General features: G+C 34.7%; 2 protein-coding genes across 5 annotated transcripts; one reads left to right on the top strand and one right to left on the bottom strand.

The window, feature by feature from the left end:
* The first annotated feature begins 626 nt into the window (after nt 1–626).
* LOC111406029 (protein ENHANCED DISEASE RESISTANCE 4) lies at nt 627–5686 on the top strand. Of its 4 annotated transcripts, none has more exons than XM_023035203.1 (3): nt 627–888; nt 2291–2417; nt 3034–5686. In XM_023035203.1, the coding sequence occupies exons 2-3, from the start codon at nt 2297–2299 to the stop codon at nt 5304–5306; spliced, it is 2394 nt and encodes a 797-aa protein (XP_022890971.1). In that variant the 5' UTR covers nt 627–888; nt 2291–2296; the 3' UTR covers nt 5307–5686. The 4 variants fall into 4 exon arrangements, with proteins under 4 accessions (XP_022890971.1, XP_022890972.1, XP_022890974.1 ...); XM_023035204.1 differs by having other exon boundaries at nt 2280–2417; XM_023035206.1 differs by having other exon boundaries at nt 2276–2417.
* Nucleotides 5687–5804: 118 nt separating this feature from the next.
* On the bottom strand, nt 5805–13313 carry LOC111406030 (uncharacterized aarF domain-containing protein kinase At5g05200, chloroplastic). The gene is made up of 11 exons (XM_023035207.1): nt 13029–13313; nt 12796–12916; nt 12013–12155; nt 11547–11660; nt 11075–11263; nt 10804–10959; nt 9806–10071; nt 9599–9696; nt 7973–8151; nt 7106–7222; nt 5805–6130 (listed from the first exon to the last, which is right to left on the bottom strand). Exons 1-11 carry the CDS (start codon nt 13083–13085, stop codon nt 5957–5959), a joined length of 1614 nt encoding a protein of 537 aa, XP_022890975.1. The 5' UTR covers nt 13086–13313; the 3' UTR covers nt 5805–5956.
* Between the last annotated feature and the right edge of the window lie 2805 nt (nt 13314–16118).

The following is a 16118-nucleotide window of genomic DNA, read 5'->3' as shown; positions in this document are numbered from 1 at the left end:
TTTCTAGCAACCTGGAGAGATGCTAATGATCGATAAGAAGTCGACAAGTACCAACGACATGGTTGGAGGGGGAAAAAAACTCTATAAGTGGTCAATCCTTTGAATTTTTTTTTAGAGGACTCCTAGAGTACAATTGAGTGTATAGTTTGCAATCGATTTTACGCATTGAAAAGACCTATATAAAAATATTATTACATATATGATATGTTGAATAAAATAAAATGATAAAACATGATAAAGCCCCTGTTCGATTAAACTAAAAAATTAATTAAAATTTAAATTAAAGTTAACAATTAATTTTAATTATATATTTTTAGGGATTCATAACTTTTCAATACGTATTTTATCAATTTTTTAAACAAAAATGTACTAAAAAGTTAATATTTATCTAAGTCAAACAGAGAAAAATGTGTTGGTAAATGGTAGGTGCTTCCAAGTGGAACATACTAACAAGCTTCCTGTGTCAAACATTTGTTTTTCCCAAAAGCGAGACAAAAATAATCATTTGACTTGAGGGTCGTGGGAGTTTGTGTTTGAACACCATTCTATTCTTATTTCTTTGTACCGTTAAGAAAGATATCATTCATTGTGGTCCCGCTTCTACTTATCTACGCGCCGACGTCAACTTTCCTCTCTCCCGTGTCCACTTTCTGTTAGACAGATAAATGAGTCAAAAATTCGACTTTTAGTTTTGGGATTGACAAGCTTCTATCTTACGGTAGAGAAGCGCTCTGTCATAATTGTGGTGGTTGGTGTGTGTGTGTGTGTGTGTGTGTGTGTGTGAGTTGTGGATGGAAAATAGCAAGAAGGAGGAGAAGAAGATCATGGTAAAAACGAAAATACTGTGTTAAAGAAGAGATTTTCTCATCGGCCTCGTTTTCTTTCTAGGTTCATCTATTTCCTCACTTCCACTCGTTTTCTTGCTTCATTCTAGTTCATTTCTCGCTATAGTATACTTTAATATACACTTACCTGTATTGTGTCTATATATATATATATAAAGAGAGCAAGAGAAACAGAAGAGAGAGATAAATTGTCTGATGTGATTCTAATCTGTGTTTAATCAAATGGGTTTTGTACAAATTCTGTGCAGACGTAGAATTAATCTTTCAGGCCCGTTTATATGCCATTATGTTATGCATCTTTCTTTGGTTGCTAAATCATGGCTTAAGATTTGGAAAGAATGTTTGGCCTCAGTTCAAGATTGTATAATATATCCCTTTCTCAAAAAATTAATTTGCCCAAATATTTCCCATGACTTGGGTGATTTACTTGAATTTCTTTACAATGTGTATCTATTTCGATTTTTCCAATGATATTGATGTTGTCCCTATCATCCATCTATTTGTAGACAATCCATGGCTGCATCAAAGAAATGGTGATCTAAAATTTGTAAAGTCAATTTGGCAATTTGTTTGATTCGTTTTTATTTATTATATTCAAATAGTTCTCCTTTTTCTAGATAAAAGATTTTATTTTAGTTGTCTAATGCAAGAGGACTAGGGAAAGCGTACAAATCTTAATTGTGTAAACTAGAAAAAGAAAAACTTGTTAGAAATTTCCTAGATAACCAATGTAAAATCACTAAAAGAGTGGATTTGTTCTTTAACAATCTCAATTTGTAACTGATGAATGCAGTGAAATAAAGCGTTTTTGAAGTAAGATACAAACTTATTCAGTTTTGCAGGATTTGATGATTTTTTGTGGGTTAAGCGATAATTTTTTCTTGTTATGTTTTACACAGAGTTGATTGTTCAATTTATTATTATTTTTTCCCCTTTTTTTGTTCGTTCGTTGTACAGAAATAACGATCTTTTTCGAGACTTTCTATACATGTTACAACTCAAAGAATGGTCTGCATTCTGCCTCTGGATATCCCTTCAGAAGACTTCTGAACCATTCTTACTGATATATACCAGAAGTCGTTTACTAACATAGAACTATCAAATAATCTTAGTCGATCACCAAGGGATTTTTGATTGAAGAGAAACACAGGTTCTTGTGGAAGCATAATCTACAATATAAATGAGAGGCAAACATGAAAATGTCCATCATTTTACACACTCGTCATTTTCTTGCAGTTCTGTTGTTGTAATGTGTTTTTGTGCCATGAACGTGTCCACATAAATACTTAAAAAATTCCCTTCTCATGGTTTCCAACAGATTTTGGCATTTAAGCAACATTGAATAACTTGTTCATACATATCTTCTCTTTGTTTCCTGGGCCTTTAGTAAGTTACAAGTAGAGTTCAAAAGTTAATCTTTGATGATTCAATCAGCCAAATATCAGGTGAAAATGATTACTCAACCAACCACAAAAGTCCGACTGGTTAGATGTCCTAGATGCCGTCAAGTTCTTGCAGAGTTGCCGGATGTTCCTCTGTACAAGTGTGGAGGATGTGGTACAATTATCAAAGGTACGAACATTTTCACTTACACTAATCACATAAATGGATAGTATAATTTTGTCTCTTGATATTTGTTTGAACTTAATCTCACTGTTTGAAGCATGATGTCTTGTGGGATCATCAGTATGGCATTTAAAGATTGAAAATAAGTTGGAAGTGTATAATTACAAAAACTTCTTGTTATCTAGTCCCGAGAATGATCAATATTGCAATTCAGGGACTTGGCATGGGAGGAATTAAGAATTAGAGCTACCAAATGTTGGGTGCATGATGCGTAACTATAGTATAATTCAACTTGTGGAGCATAATTATACTGTGATGGACACTACCTAACATTAAAGAATTTTAAGGGGCTGGTTTTATGGGTGCAAGAGAGGGAGGCTCTCTAATCTTCTTCATTGTAGTGAAAATCTGTAATAGGAATGTGGACTTAACTTTCACGTTGAGGGTGAGCCACTATAAATTTGTCCTTGCGCTTTTCTGATTATCTTACTTTCGGTGGTAAAGATAGATTAATCCATGACACCAATGCCTCAATCCTTATAGTGATACTTTGTGGCTTTATTTTCTACTGGCGATCTTTGGTTGTGTTTCTCATGTTCCTTCTGCTTTTGCCCTCATACAGCTAAAAACCAGATAAATGAATCCAACGATGCAAATGTATGCGTACAAGAAACAGATGCTATTGTAAATGCTAAACAGGATTGTGTTTCAGAAGACAAGGAAGACACCGGCTCTAATCAAGATTTAATGTCTCTCTTGAGTGGAGAATCCTCGCCAGAAAAAGACAACACAGGAGTTCACGGTGAACATAAAAAAAGCCCCTCTGATGAGATTTCTAGCTCACCTGAGATTAACTGTTTTGAGAGCAAAGATTCATCCACTGATGTCAGAAAATCTTTGAAGCCGGACGATGCCAAATATCCTTTGGAGCAAAATACCAACAGATTTGATTTCAGGGTTTTACAGGATTACAATAGGGAAAGGAGTAGAGGCAGAAACTTGTCTGATGAATCTCCTAGCTCAAGTGAGTTTAATTGTCATGTGGTCAAAGTGTCGACTCAAGAAGTTAGACAACATACAGAATGGGATAATACGATTCAGTTGGACGAATGCCCTGGAAGGGATCCAATGGAAGTTGGAGAAAACACAGAAGGGAACAAAAGCCGATATCTTGCACCAGAAAATGATGTTAATAATCAGAACATTTCAAAAAGTCTAGAAACTTCGTCACATTCAGCTGGACAAACTAATGAAGTCAATGAGGATATCAATAATCATCCGAACTTTAGAAGCTTGAGCAAAGAAAATGATTTGAAGACACATACTGGAGATGTATCTATTACTGCTCCAAGCCCCTTGAATGAGAGCATTGTGTCAGTTGATTTCATCACTTCCGACAGTGAACAGATGGATCACTCCCGAAGTCCTCAAAATTTTGGCAGAACAAGCTCAGTAGATACTTTGGGAAGTTCACCTCCTATTGATCCTATTACTGATCTTAGCGTTAAACGAGAAGATATGTTTAAATCTCCAACAATCAGAACTTACTATGCTTATGATGGTAGTGTATCATCTTATGATGGAACCGATGATCAAATCCCCAACCATGTACCTTCCAGAAGAAAGTTCGAGTTGCCTGAAACGAAAAGATATGACCACACCAGTGGAAACAGGACAAGATTTGATGAAGGTATTTCTCGCTCAGCATTCAGTTCCAGCGATTTCTTGGGAAATCACGAAAGTGGAAATGGAAAAGGAAAATCTTTGAGTTATCAGCACAATCTGTTTGAACATCATCCTGGCTTTTACTCACCAGACAAGCATTCTTACTCCAACCCAGACAAAATGGACTTGTTGAGAATGGTCTATGAACTCGAAGATCAGCTCTACAGGATGCGTTGTTCAAATGATAAGAGAGATGGAAGGTTTCCTGCTGCATTGTACGACGATAATTTAGCACCAGAAAGGGAGATGCATGCGGGTATGAACCCTCCTAGGTATCAAATGAGCCACGGTCAAGTACAAGGTTGGCCCGGACAATGCAGAGCCTCGAGAATGCCGTATCCCGCGGATGCTGCACAGTCCAGTCCCCAAGTCAAGTGCTCTTGTGTGCACTGTTTTCCCCAAGACTGGTACTGCTCACCACAGTTTTCTTCACATTCCGTGTGCAATGACAGTCTTCATTCCCGTGCCTCGAGTTCCTCGATTCCCTGGCATTACATGAGCTCTGAGGTTTCATTATTGGATGACCAGATGAAAAGGTCATATTCGAGGGAGAGATATCAGGTAGCAAAGCGACATATCCGGCCTATAGCTGGTGGAGCCCCACTTCTCACCTGTTATAAATGTTCGGAATTATTGCAGCTACCTGCAAACTTCCTCTTATTCGAGAAAAAATTTCATCGACTGAGATGCAGTGCTTGTCGGGAAGTTCTGAAATTCTCGCTTCTGAAAGGAACGAATATAGTTCAGTACATTCCTGATGTTTTTGCCCCTCCGCAAAGTGAGGTTGACAATTGCAATGACGCTACCAGTAAGAGAAACCCCGTACCAAACTCTCGTTCCAATCCTCGTCCAAATGCTAAACATGTTCTGTACTCTGATGATAATGAGCAGTCCTGTAGAAGTAGTTCTACAGAAGGAGAGTCTTCACTTACGAGATCTTCATATGATCGGCTTCAGATGAACGCGTGCAATAACAAGATAGCATCTGTTAATGAGTCGATGGGAGATAGAAAAATGAAGTCCACCTTGAGGGAGTCTCAGACCAAGGAGAGTTTAAAGAGCACCAAAGAGTCAACCAGTACTTCATCAAAGAAAGAATCTGCAAAGCTCGAAGGTCTTCCACTTCACCAGCTTATGGGATATTCTTCCTTAAGTCGAGTATTAAATTAACTAATTTCCTAGCATATGCATCCGTCGACAAAAGGATCACCCTAAGATGATCATTTCATGGCTATTGAGAGCAGAACGAGTCGAGAGATTCGCTTGTTTTCTTCCTTGAAGTGAAAGGTCTGTTTAAACTTATACAGTCACCGAATAAGTTTGATTGCTGTGGCCTGTGAATTGCACCATCTCCATCAAATTCAGTGTGTATCGATCTTTCAAAAGAAAAAAACAAAATCTGTTACATTTTTCTTTTCCACACGTTTTCTACAGCCGATTACAAATAAGTCGAGTCGTCTTATAGTTCAAGGTCTATATTGATTGTCGCATATGTAGTTCTCTAATAATTTTTGATACAGAAAAATGGTTTGACATATGATGAAATACAAGTTATTTTTGCTAATCAAGGTTCCACCGACCCTTTACAGTTTGCTTGTGTTTTACTTTGAAATTACCATCACTTCTGTAGCATTGCCTTCTATATATCAAAAGAAACAATACAAATCGAAAGAACATTTGCAAAATCCAATAGAGACTTATCAATGAAAGATTTTAATCTATTTCATGTACAGTATACATTTCTTTTACATATTCAAATGGGTTTTTAAGGTAGCAAATTTTCAATATTATATACACACTATGGGAAGAACACATCGAGTTCACTGGTAAATGTTTCTGCTTCTTCGATTTGAGACGATCGAAATCCTTTGATCCCGCAGCATGTTCAAATTGGGAGCTAACAATCGTGTGTATCGATCGAAATAAAGAAGCTGTTTCATGAGAAGAGCAAACTCCCGAGGAAATCTAAGCCCATATGATTCACTGACTCGAACCTGTTAAACTCACAGAAAACGTGGATCAAAATGAGAACACGCAAGAAATGAATAATGTGACTGATGCAGGAGCATATAATTTGACGACGACTGATTGAAGACTAGGAAAGAAAAGGGTCTAAAAAGAAAAGGATTGAAACCAAATGAAATTAATTTTTATTTATATAATCAGGTTGTGTCTATTAGAATGAATGAACCCTTTATTTATAGAGCAAGAAACTAGAAAGAATATCAAATCAATCGAGAGATTCTACTAATCTAGAATGTTCAAAATATCAAATCTAATCTAAATAACATAACTTGAATCAAATCCTAATTTAACTTCTTATCTAATAATCTATCTTTATTCTTACCTCGATCTCCATCCTATCCCTATCTCGTTTTAAGGAAATCTAGAAGTCATGCACAGTATAAATCGCAGAAGCAGCCAAAAAATATATCAATTGTTATTGTTCACGTATTGTACTACGCTGTAAAGGGTCAAGCACAAAGAATAGAGAAATCTGCGGTATCACTTATTATCACCTCCGTCTTCCACAACATTGTAAAAGCTTGAGCACCAAGGAACAAATGCAGCAAGATTATATCGATTTGAATGAGTGCGCGTGTAGAAGGGATACCAAAAGAAACTATAATAAAGCATGATCTATATATCGCACTTCAATGTGAAGGCTAGCAAGATAAACCTACATTAGTGGTCTGTTTATATCAAAATCGTTATAATTAAGATAATGAAAATGCCATAGCATGTAAATAAATGAGTATACACATTAAGGCTGTTTGAATCTGCTTGCTCTGCTGCCCAATATGTTAAAAGTGGCTTAAGTCAAAAAGGTTGGGTATTGGTAGTTTAAGTGTAATAACTGCGGCAGAAAGCAAAATAAAGCAGCATTTTATCATGATTCACAAATGGGAAAGTACAGAAAGATGGCTGGCGCAAAATACAAAATAAAACTTGAAACAGGAGAGTTTTACCACATCAAGGAATAGTGCATTCATTTGTCTTTCATCAACCGCAACATTTGCAGAAACTGCAGTTGCATTTGTGTCTGTTCCTCTGGCTGTAGCAACAATGATTTCTGTATCCAAATCCTGTGCGAAAAAATCAGATACCATGTCTTAAAATATAATAAGAGTAAAGCAGTGTACAAGTACAGCCATCTACTTTACATGAGCACAAGGAAAAAACTATTTCCTCTTCAAACCTAGAGAGTGCTAGAGTTTTCTTCTACGGGATTATGAAAAAAGGCAGAAATTCGTTATAATGACCTTATGCAATGAACATTGACTGGACAATTGAATCTTCCCATTAATAAAGCACTTAGGCAGTTGATTCCACCCAAGACTCATACCAGCCTCTTGAAGCTACAGTCCTGTATTCAACTCATGCTAAACTAGATGTATGGTGGACACCTAAGCAATCCAATTAATGATTTTAAATTATCTTAGTTAAATCCAAAGGCAAGTACAGTCTAGATAATTTCATCACTTTCTCAATTGTGAATGACAAAAAATCAGAAAACCAAGTCTTCATCCCAATAAATTTGGGATTGGCTACATGAATCCATTGCTGCCACTCAATTCCACTCATTGCTATATCTATTGGATTTTTGTTGACAATAATTGTGATTTACATGGAATATTAAACCATTTTTCAAGTCTTTGACGTCTTAAAATACAATTCTTGCAAGTGAATCCTTGCTACTCCATTTTTTGACTTACCCCTTAAAAAGCTTCGAATTAACTAATTAATTACTTTCATAAAAGGAAAATTAAAACACTGCTAAGTGTTGTATCTAAGACTTCTACCAGAGAACTTCTGTTGCAACATTAAATTCTTACCTGTATGGACGCAAATATCTTTTCTAAATCTCTAGCAAAGGCCGGGACATCCACATCCTTGTTTGTAGCACCCATATCAATCAAGGAAGATGCCATGGACTCATATTCTTCAGTTGCTAGTGATCCCAAAAATACCTCCATAGCATTCCATGTTTTTGGAGAAATGCGCCCAACAATTCCTGCTTAGTGATTTCATTTGTGTTATCCCTCAATACTTGCATGGAATTAAAAACCTGGACTAGACAAACAAAGAGACTCCGAGACTAGCTAATGACAGAGGGACACTACAAGTTTGCAAGCGGCACCATGAGGAAACTTTAGCAAGTCAACACATGTCGAAGACTATAACGCAACTTAATACTAAGAAATACGTGGAAAGCATATTCAGGCAGGCAATCAAAATAAGATTGAAGGGGTATATTGAGCAAAACTGAAGTAATGATATTTAGCAGGTGCTCTTGAAAACATATAGACTAACATAAAATATCCAGATCCATACGCATTATTTAGTAAAACAATGTTTTCATATCCTATGGTAAAAATGTAAAGGTCTAGATCCAAAGGTTCAAACTAATAAATGAATCGAGTAATTTTTCAAATCATTATCCACTAGTACAAAGGCATCTTTCACTTCCTGTGGTGGATAATCTAACTCGATTGACTTTATAAATGCATTCCTCCAACCAAAAACCTGATAAGCCCCCTCTATGTTTTACATATTCTAGAATAGTCAAGAAGGGAGGGAAAACAGAATCTGATGGGGAGCATCTGCTGGGGGGAAATCAATTAGAAAAATAGCTATAAATAAAGGTATAGGTGAGGAAGAAGATAGGCAATTATTGAGTGAGAAAAGGAGTCTTAATGTCCTTTCCGTATCTGTAATCCTCTGCAGTTTTTTTCAATCAAAGATCTATTATAAATTCCGTTATTCTCTCTTACAGTTTGAGTCTTATCAAAACCCAACATTCAAAAATATTCTTTAAAATAAACAAAAGATAAACAAAGGTAATCAGTTCTCGAACTACATAACAATATCGAAAATTATGGTCCCACGATCCATGACATCTATATAATCAATGAGAAAACTGAAAACAAGTTAGCTATAACTGACTTTAAATAGCCAAAAGCTGTAATTATTACATTATGTCCAAAGCTTTTCAGACAAAAGGTGGGACAAAAATGGCTATTCTCAAAGAGAAAAGCTCTCTCGAGAAAGGAAACAAGTGGGAAGAGAGGGGGGGGGGGGGGGGGGGGGGGGGGGGGAGAGAGAGGGAGAGTATCCCACTCCATCTCTACAAATGTATACAATTGATGCTAGCATTTTGATTTAACAAACACACGTTGGTAAGCCAGCTACCAGAAAAGTAAAGAAACCAGTCTCTGAACTAATTCTATTACAAGAACGAAGAAGGAAAGAAAATTATAGAATATTAGTGAGGGATTTTCTTATGTGTGATGAGAGCCAAATTGGAAGAAAGCAAAAAAGAATAAAGAATGATCACATAAACTATGAAGTATCATTCAAGTGCTAGATTTTGAATGTCACATATAAATTATTTGAAGTGACATAAGCAATTATTAATGAAAAAAATGGGTTAGAAGCTGTATTTGGGAATATAAACACACCAAAGTCAAGAAACCCAATGCGGCCATCATGTAGTAACCACAAATTGCCTGCATGTACATCTGCGTGAAAGCTTTCACAGGAAAGCAAGCTACCAAACCTGCAGGAAAATAAAAAAAAATAAAAAATAAAAATAAAAAAGAGGTATATTGTTTTGTGACTATAAATATATTTTTCCTTTAATATTGAAATTATGACTTGAGCCCCACCACACATTTAAGGCAGTTATAAGACTAGCCTCTGGACTTGGAACAAGTGAATTTATGGAGTTCAAGTCAGTGAGAGGAACTCCATAAAGCCTCTCCATTGTAAGAACGCGCTTGGAACTGTACTGCTGGTACACTTTTGGAGCTGTAGCTTGCCGTGAAAGTCCCATGACTTCTAAATATCTCCTGAAATCCTCAATATTTGCAGCCTCCTTATTAAAGTCAACTTCTTCAAGCATTGATTCCCTTATGTCTCCGACAATAGCAACCTATTAGCAAACTATGTATTAGAAGAAAGCCACAGGCAATCTTATGTATTAGAAGAAAGCCTCAGGCAATCTTATTCAGTAACATAATGAGGAACAATAGAAACTGGATTAATAAAAGAGGTGGTCACAGACTCACAGCAACAGTTTTATGAGATGATTATCAATATTCAAAATTCTATGGCTCCTCAGGATAAGATTGGTAAAAGTTGAAAGAAAAAGATTCAACAGCAAAATTCTTATATCTGCATTGCTTCAGCCAAAAGCCAACCCTTGAAGATCAGTAGTGGGAGACAAAATGAACAATAAAAAATTCTTCCACAATTCTTCAATATCAAGGCCAACCTCTAGGCTTTTACTCACTCCCAAATTTAAGTTTAACCGAAACTTCTTTACAAAAAAAAAAAAAAAAAAAAATAATAATAATAATAATAATAATAAAATAAAAAAATCCAAAAGAAATGAAAGTGATAACAGACGAGGTTATAGCAATTGGTAAGCATCAAACTGACAAAAACAAGACAAAAGGTTTTGCCCAAATGAAATTAAGCAGGAAGCAAATTAGTTGACAGAGGTGATAATTCCTCACAAGCTTTTTACCATTGGAGTTTCCAGGCAGTAATTCACTGAGAGAGGCATTTAATAAATACGTATTTATTGAAGAGTACAAGAATTTATGATTCAAGGAAATAATAAAGACATCTATGACACTTGAGAAGCAATCGTCTGCCATACCAGAGAAGCTCGGCTTAGGTCCGGACTCAAAAATTCCAATATACGTGCCACAATATACACGAAGTTCAGGTCTGCCACTAAGATGTCCTCTATTCCAGGTTTTAGCACCTTTATAACTACATCCTCTTGGGATCCTCTTATCCTAGCGCCATGAACCTGAAAATTAAATTATGTAGTTCAAGATGTTAATGATACACAATTGTTACTACTATACCCTAACTAACCACTAATAAAGGAATAAATGTTCAAAAAAGAAGAAAACTGTACAAACCTGTGCTATAGATGCAGAAGCAATTGGAGTCGGATCAACATACTCAAAGACATTATCAATTGGTCTACCTAACTCCTCACGCAGAATAGTTTGTATCTCTTGAAACGGAACTGCAGGAGCTCGGTCAAAACAGTACTGGAACTCCTCGACATACTCTGGAGGAAATAATGTTGGTGCAGACGCAATGAACTGCGTATTTCAAGATCAACAATGCAAAAGTGACCTACTCTTTAATGCACAAGGATTAATCAGCAAATCCTAGTGAACTACAACTAATGAACATATATCCTGTTAAGGAATATAACTCGTCATGTATCTATACAGAGAATAAATGTCGACAATAATTATCCACTAGTTTCACAGCATAAAATTGAATAAAATCATATAGAATACTGTAGTTTTATTTCCAATAGTAGACGAGTTCTACCATCTTTCCAATAAAAACATCATCAAAGAATTATTCTTTTCTTACCTGACCTAATTTGATATATGTAGCACCCAGGCGTTCAAACAATTTCCTCAAATAAAGGGGTGATACTAATCCAAGCTGCAACTGAGTCGATAATCCAGTAGAAGAGCTTGCTGTCTACAGAAATTACACAGCATTAAGACCTAGGACAAAATACATTTTTTATTGATAAGTAACAATTAAATTCGAAAATCAGGAAAAACAGAATCATATTCAGAATTGAAAAGCAGCCTGCATGAAAACTCATACCACCAATTGCGCAAATAAAAGGATGTTTATCAGTCACCCATCTAATATCTATGGATAATTCGAGGATGTTCTAAAATAACAAAAGATACAGCCGCCTGTGTATTGATTACATGCTTTTACAAATAAAGTAGGATTTAAGTTACAAATAATGACATGGCTTACAAATATGACATGACATCCTTTAGCTATCCTCCAAATGTTTGATCTTCAACACTATTACCTTTGATGCATCTGCTAGCCACTCGCTACCGACACCAATGACTGCTTGAATACCCTGAGCTAATCTAAGGGCTCCACGTGGACCTGTATTTATGGATGTCTGGACGATATCCTCCATGAGTTTGGGCAATTTCTCGATACTATCTGCAGAAATACAGAGCCTTAGGAAAGTTTTACTATTATATCCATATATCTAATGGTACTACTAATTCACTGTAGTTGAACAAAAAGGACATCCATAAAGCCTCTGGTGGAACTATTATACCATAGTACTGTCATATATAGGCTAAAAGCAGCATGAATATAAGACATGATCACTCAAATGAATGAAAATAAATGATCAAGTGGAACAAAAACATTTAAACAAAAGTTAGCACTAGCTAAAAATGCATACGATCACACTCTTCCCGCTTTCTATTGCTTATATAAGTAAATATCATTTACTACAATGACAAAATTAATTCCATAACCTTAACTAACTTTGACTCTCTGAAATATGAAAAATAATCATATGGGGCCAGCTATCAGAACCGAGAATAAGTGATGATGCCTTATCGATCATATACTATACAAAGCTTGAAACTGCTAGTAGCTATTAAAGCCAAACTAAATTCCACTAATTCTATTTCTGAATACCCCAATTCCATGACTCTACTTACAGAGTAAAAATTAAAACCAAAATCAAGCGTTGTCAGATATTAATTAAGCAAAAATAAATCAAAAAAGTGATCGATATTCGAATTCATTGAGTATCTAAATTAGACAAATATAAAACGTGTATTACCTTGAAGACGAGAGGTGAAGAGATCCTGGGACCGAGAATATCGAGCAAAGAGAGTGAATCCATTGGACCGATATTTGAGCTTTCTTATCGGTCTACCAGATATAGTTACAGGTACTGGCAACTGTAATCCACACATAATCAGCAAATAAATTATTTTTCCATTGACAACAATACTATTACACACACGCATATAATTATAAATGCATAAATAAATTATAAGTTGAGAATTGTACCTGAGAATGTTGAAATATGGGTAAACGAACGCCTCTAAAAGCTGAAACCGTTGCCATTTCTGTATATTTCTCTACCTTTTGACTCTTACAGTAATTAAATAAATAGTGAATTCAAACTAGATATATAGTTTCGTTAATCAATTTAGGGGAAAATCTTAATTTCAAAATGAATAAATTATGCAATTTTCTCGTCAATTAATTGCGCGGGAAAGCGATAGCGAGGACGTGCCGGAGCGTGAACTGGGAAAAGTAGATGCACAAAATACCGACGCCGTCCTTGGAAGAAAAATATCTTCTAACAAAATAGAGAAATGTGAGGTACCACGTGGCACATTGAGGGACCGTTACCAAAATAGAGAAATGTGAGGTACCACGTGGCACGTACAGGGACAGTGCATCTGAAGTAAATAAGTATTTACTTTTCGGTACTTTAATTAAGGAAGGATTGACCAAAATCACACAGCCTCACCATTTAACAACGATATAAGACAATTTTTTTTTTTTTTATAGAATTTGTAAAAAAAATAATAATAATAATTGTCTTTTTATAATTGGCTATTGTCAAAAATAATTTTTAAAAACAGTAAATTACAGGAAGACAACTGTCATTGAAATATGTACTTGCACATTGATTGATTTAAATAATGTTATTTTAGTAGCTTATTATCTCAGTCGTCATACGTAGTATACATGTGATGTTTAGTGATTTGATGTATAAGAAAATAAAAAATTATCACATTAATTCATCAAATCACTAATCGTAATATATATATACCACGTAAGACGACTACAAATAACATTACTTTAGCAATTTTTTCCTCAAAGTAGTCTATTTTTCTCAATGTTATAAAACCCTACCAGACTACCGATCCAAAATTAAGTAAAAAGGTCAAGGATTAAATAGTTCAACGAATTAAAACGGGATTGAACTATATTTATTTTAATATTATAAATAAGTACAAAATTATATTTAAGTCCTTGTTGGGGGAAGATTAAAATTAAATTTATAATTTTGATAAAAATTGATGAAATTTATTATTGAAATGTTGTCGATATCATAGATATATAATTAAAATTAATTCTTAATTTTAATTTTAAATTTAATCTCCATCGAACCGGAGGTAAAATTATATTAATTTTACTAATTCTTTACAAATTAATAAAGAGTAGCAAAGTGGGCTCCTCTCTCCTCCAATATTTTTTTAAGCGGCTATTTGTATAAATTAAAAGTTAGATTTTAATTTAAGTCAAACTCAACAATTAATTTTAATCACATATATTTATATGTTACACAATTTTTCAATTATATATTTCATCAATTTTTTATCAAAATTTATTAAAAATATGATTCTGACCCTCCTAATATCTACTAAAAACTAATTGGTAATAGCTATCCACATCGAAAGATATGTGATATGAAAGATAGAACTCGATCATTCAACATGTACTCGTACAACCATTTGATAAATATGAATAAATACTATCTTAAGAAAACATGACCCTTTAAAGTTGACAAATTAAGCCCTCGTTTGATCCCATTCTTTTCAAATTTTAATGGTTGAAATAATATTTTTTTGAAAAAAGTGTAGTTGAAAAATAATGAAAATATTATTTTATAGAAAATTGTGTAGATGAAAATAAGAGAGAAAAAAAAAAGAGAATGAGAATGGGAGTCAAACGGGGGCTAAGACTCGCTTAGCGGGTCTTTGGAAATCGGTCGGGTTGTCGATTCATTTTGCCAGTTTTAAATGGAAGGTTTTCTTGTCTAATTGTCAAGAATCTGAGGTCGATTTTCAATTTTATCAACTGAACCAATCGAGTCAGACATGTTTTTATAATATTGATTCTACTTTTGACTTTTATCTTCGACCTTCTAGTAATGTGTTCGGTGATTAGTGATGGTAAAAAAACTTGTCCCGTCCTGATGGGACCTCGCCCCGAACTAGTTGGCGCGGCGGGGCAAAGATGCCCCGCTCTCTAACCCACCCCCTGAAGGGGAAAAAAAAAGATTAAAAATAATTTTATTTATAGACAATTCACCCGTTAAAAATTCATTTTGAATTTATATTTTATTCTCTAATAATAACATAATTCGAAACTTTGAAAACATAAAAAAAAAATAAATAAAATTAAACGGGGCAACAAACGAAACAAAAAGTTACTTCGTCCCCGCGCTGCCCCGTCTCGTCTAAGGCGAAGCGGGGCGAGATGGGTTGGAGGCACTCTGCCCCGAATTCGCTCCCGTTCCCATACCTATTAGTGATGATTCATTTCCACCCAAAATTTTAGCTAGAAAATAAGAAAGTGAAATAATAGTCCTTACAATCAGACGAAGAAAAAAATAAATAATTTCAAAAAGAAGAAAAGCCCACAAAAATAATAAATAAATAAATAAAAAGTAAAATAAACCAACAAAGACCACCCCTAATCTTCATCTTCATTATCAACCCATGCTCCCCACCCCAAAAATAAAATAAAATAAATAAAAAGAGAAACGAAAAAGAAAACTACCGCCAATCCTTATTGAAACATTTTTATTTGGTAGATTTTTGGCTATAAACGATTTATTTTCCCAATTTTGTAGTTTTAAGTTTATCTAGCATATTTGATTACGCTTAAAATTGTTATAAATTAGTTAGATTTGAAAGAATTATTATTATTTGAATTGATCAAAATTAGAGATTTGCTTATTTTGATGTAATAGTTATTGTTTAACAGAACATTAACCAGCCAATCAACTTCTCTTTAGGTATGGCAACGGGGTGAAGCCACTGTCGAAATTTCCAAAACAGGACAGGACCCTTCCCGTTCCTCCTGCCGAAAATTTCCGAAAAGAAAGAGAATGAAAACCTCATTTTCTCCCATTTTTTTAAAGATTTAATGTTAAAAACATTAAAATAAAATACAATGAACTAAAATAGAACATCAGCAAAGTCTTGTGTGCTACAAGCACACCTTTACTCAAATGGATATAAAATATAAGAATACAATTCTGCTTGCATAAGCGTAAATAATCTCACAATATGAGATTTAAGACTAGTCTGAATCCGATTCAGAATCCGTATCCAACTGCGTCTGAAGAGGCTCATT

The sequence above is a fragment of the Olea europaea genome, chromosome 12 (genome assembly GCF_002742605.1).
Source record: "Olea europaea var. sylvestris chromosome 12, O_europaea_v1, whole genome shotgun sequence".
NCBI lineage: Eukaryota > Viridiplantae > Streptophyta > Magnoliopsida > Lamiales > Oleaceae > Olea > Olea europaea.
The sequence above is the reverse complement of the archived record's forward strand: the minus strand, read 5'-3'. Positions and strand labels throughout refer to the sequence as shown.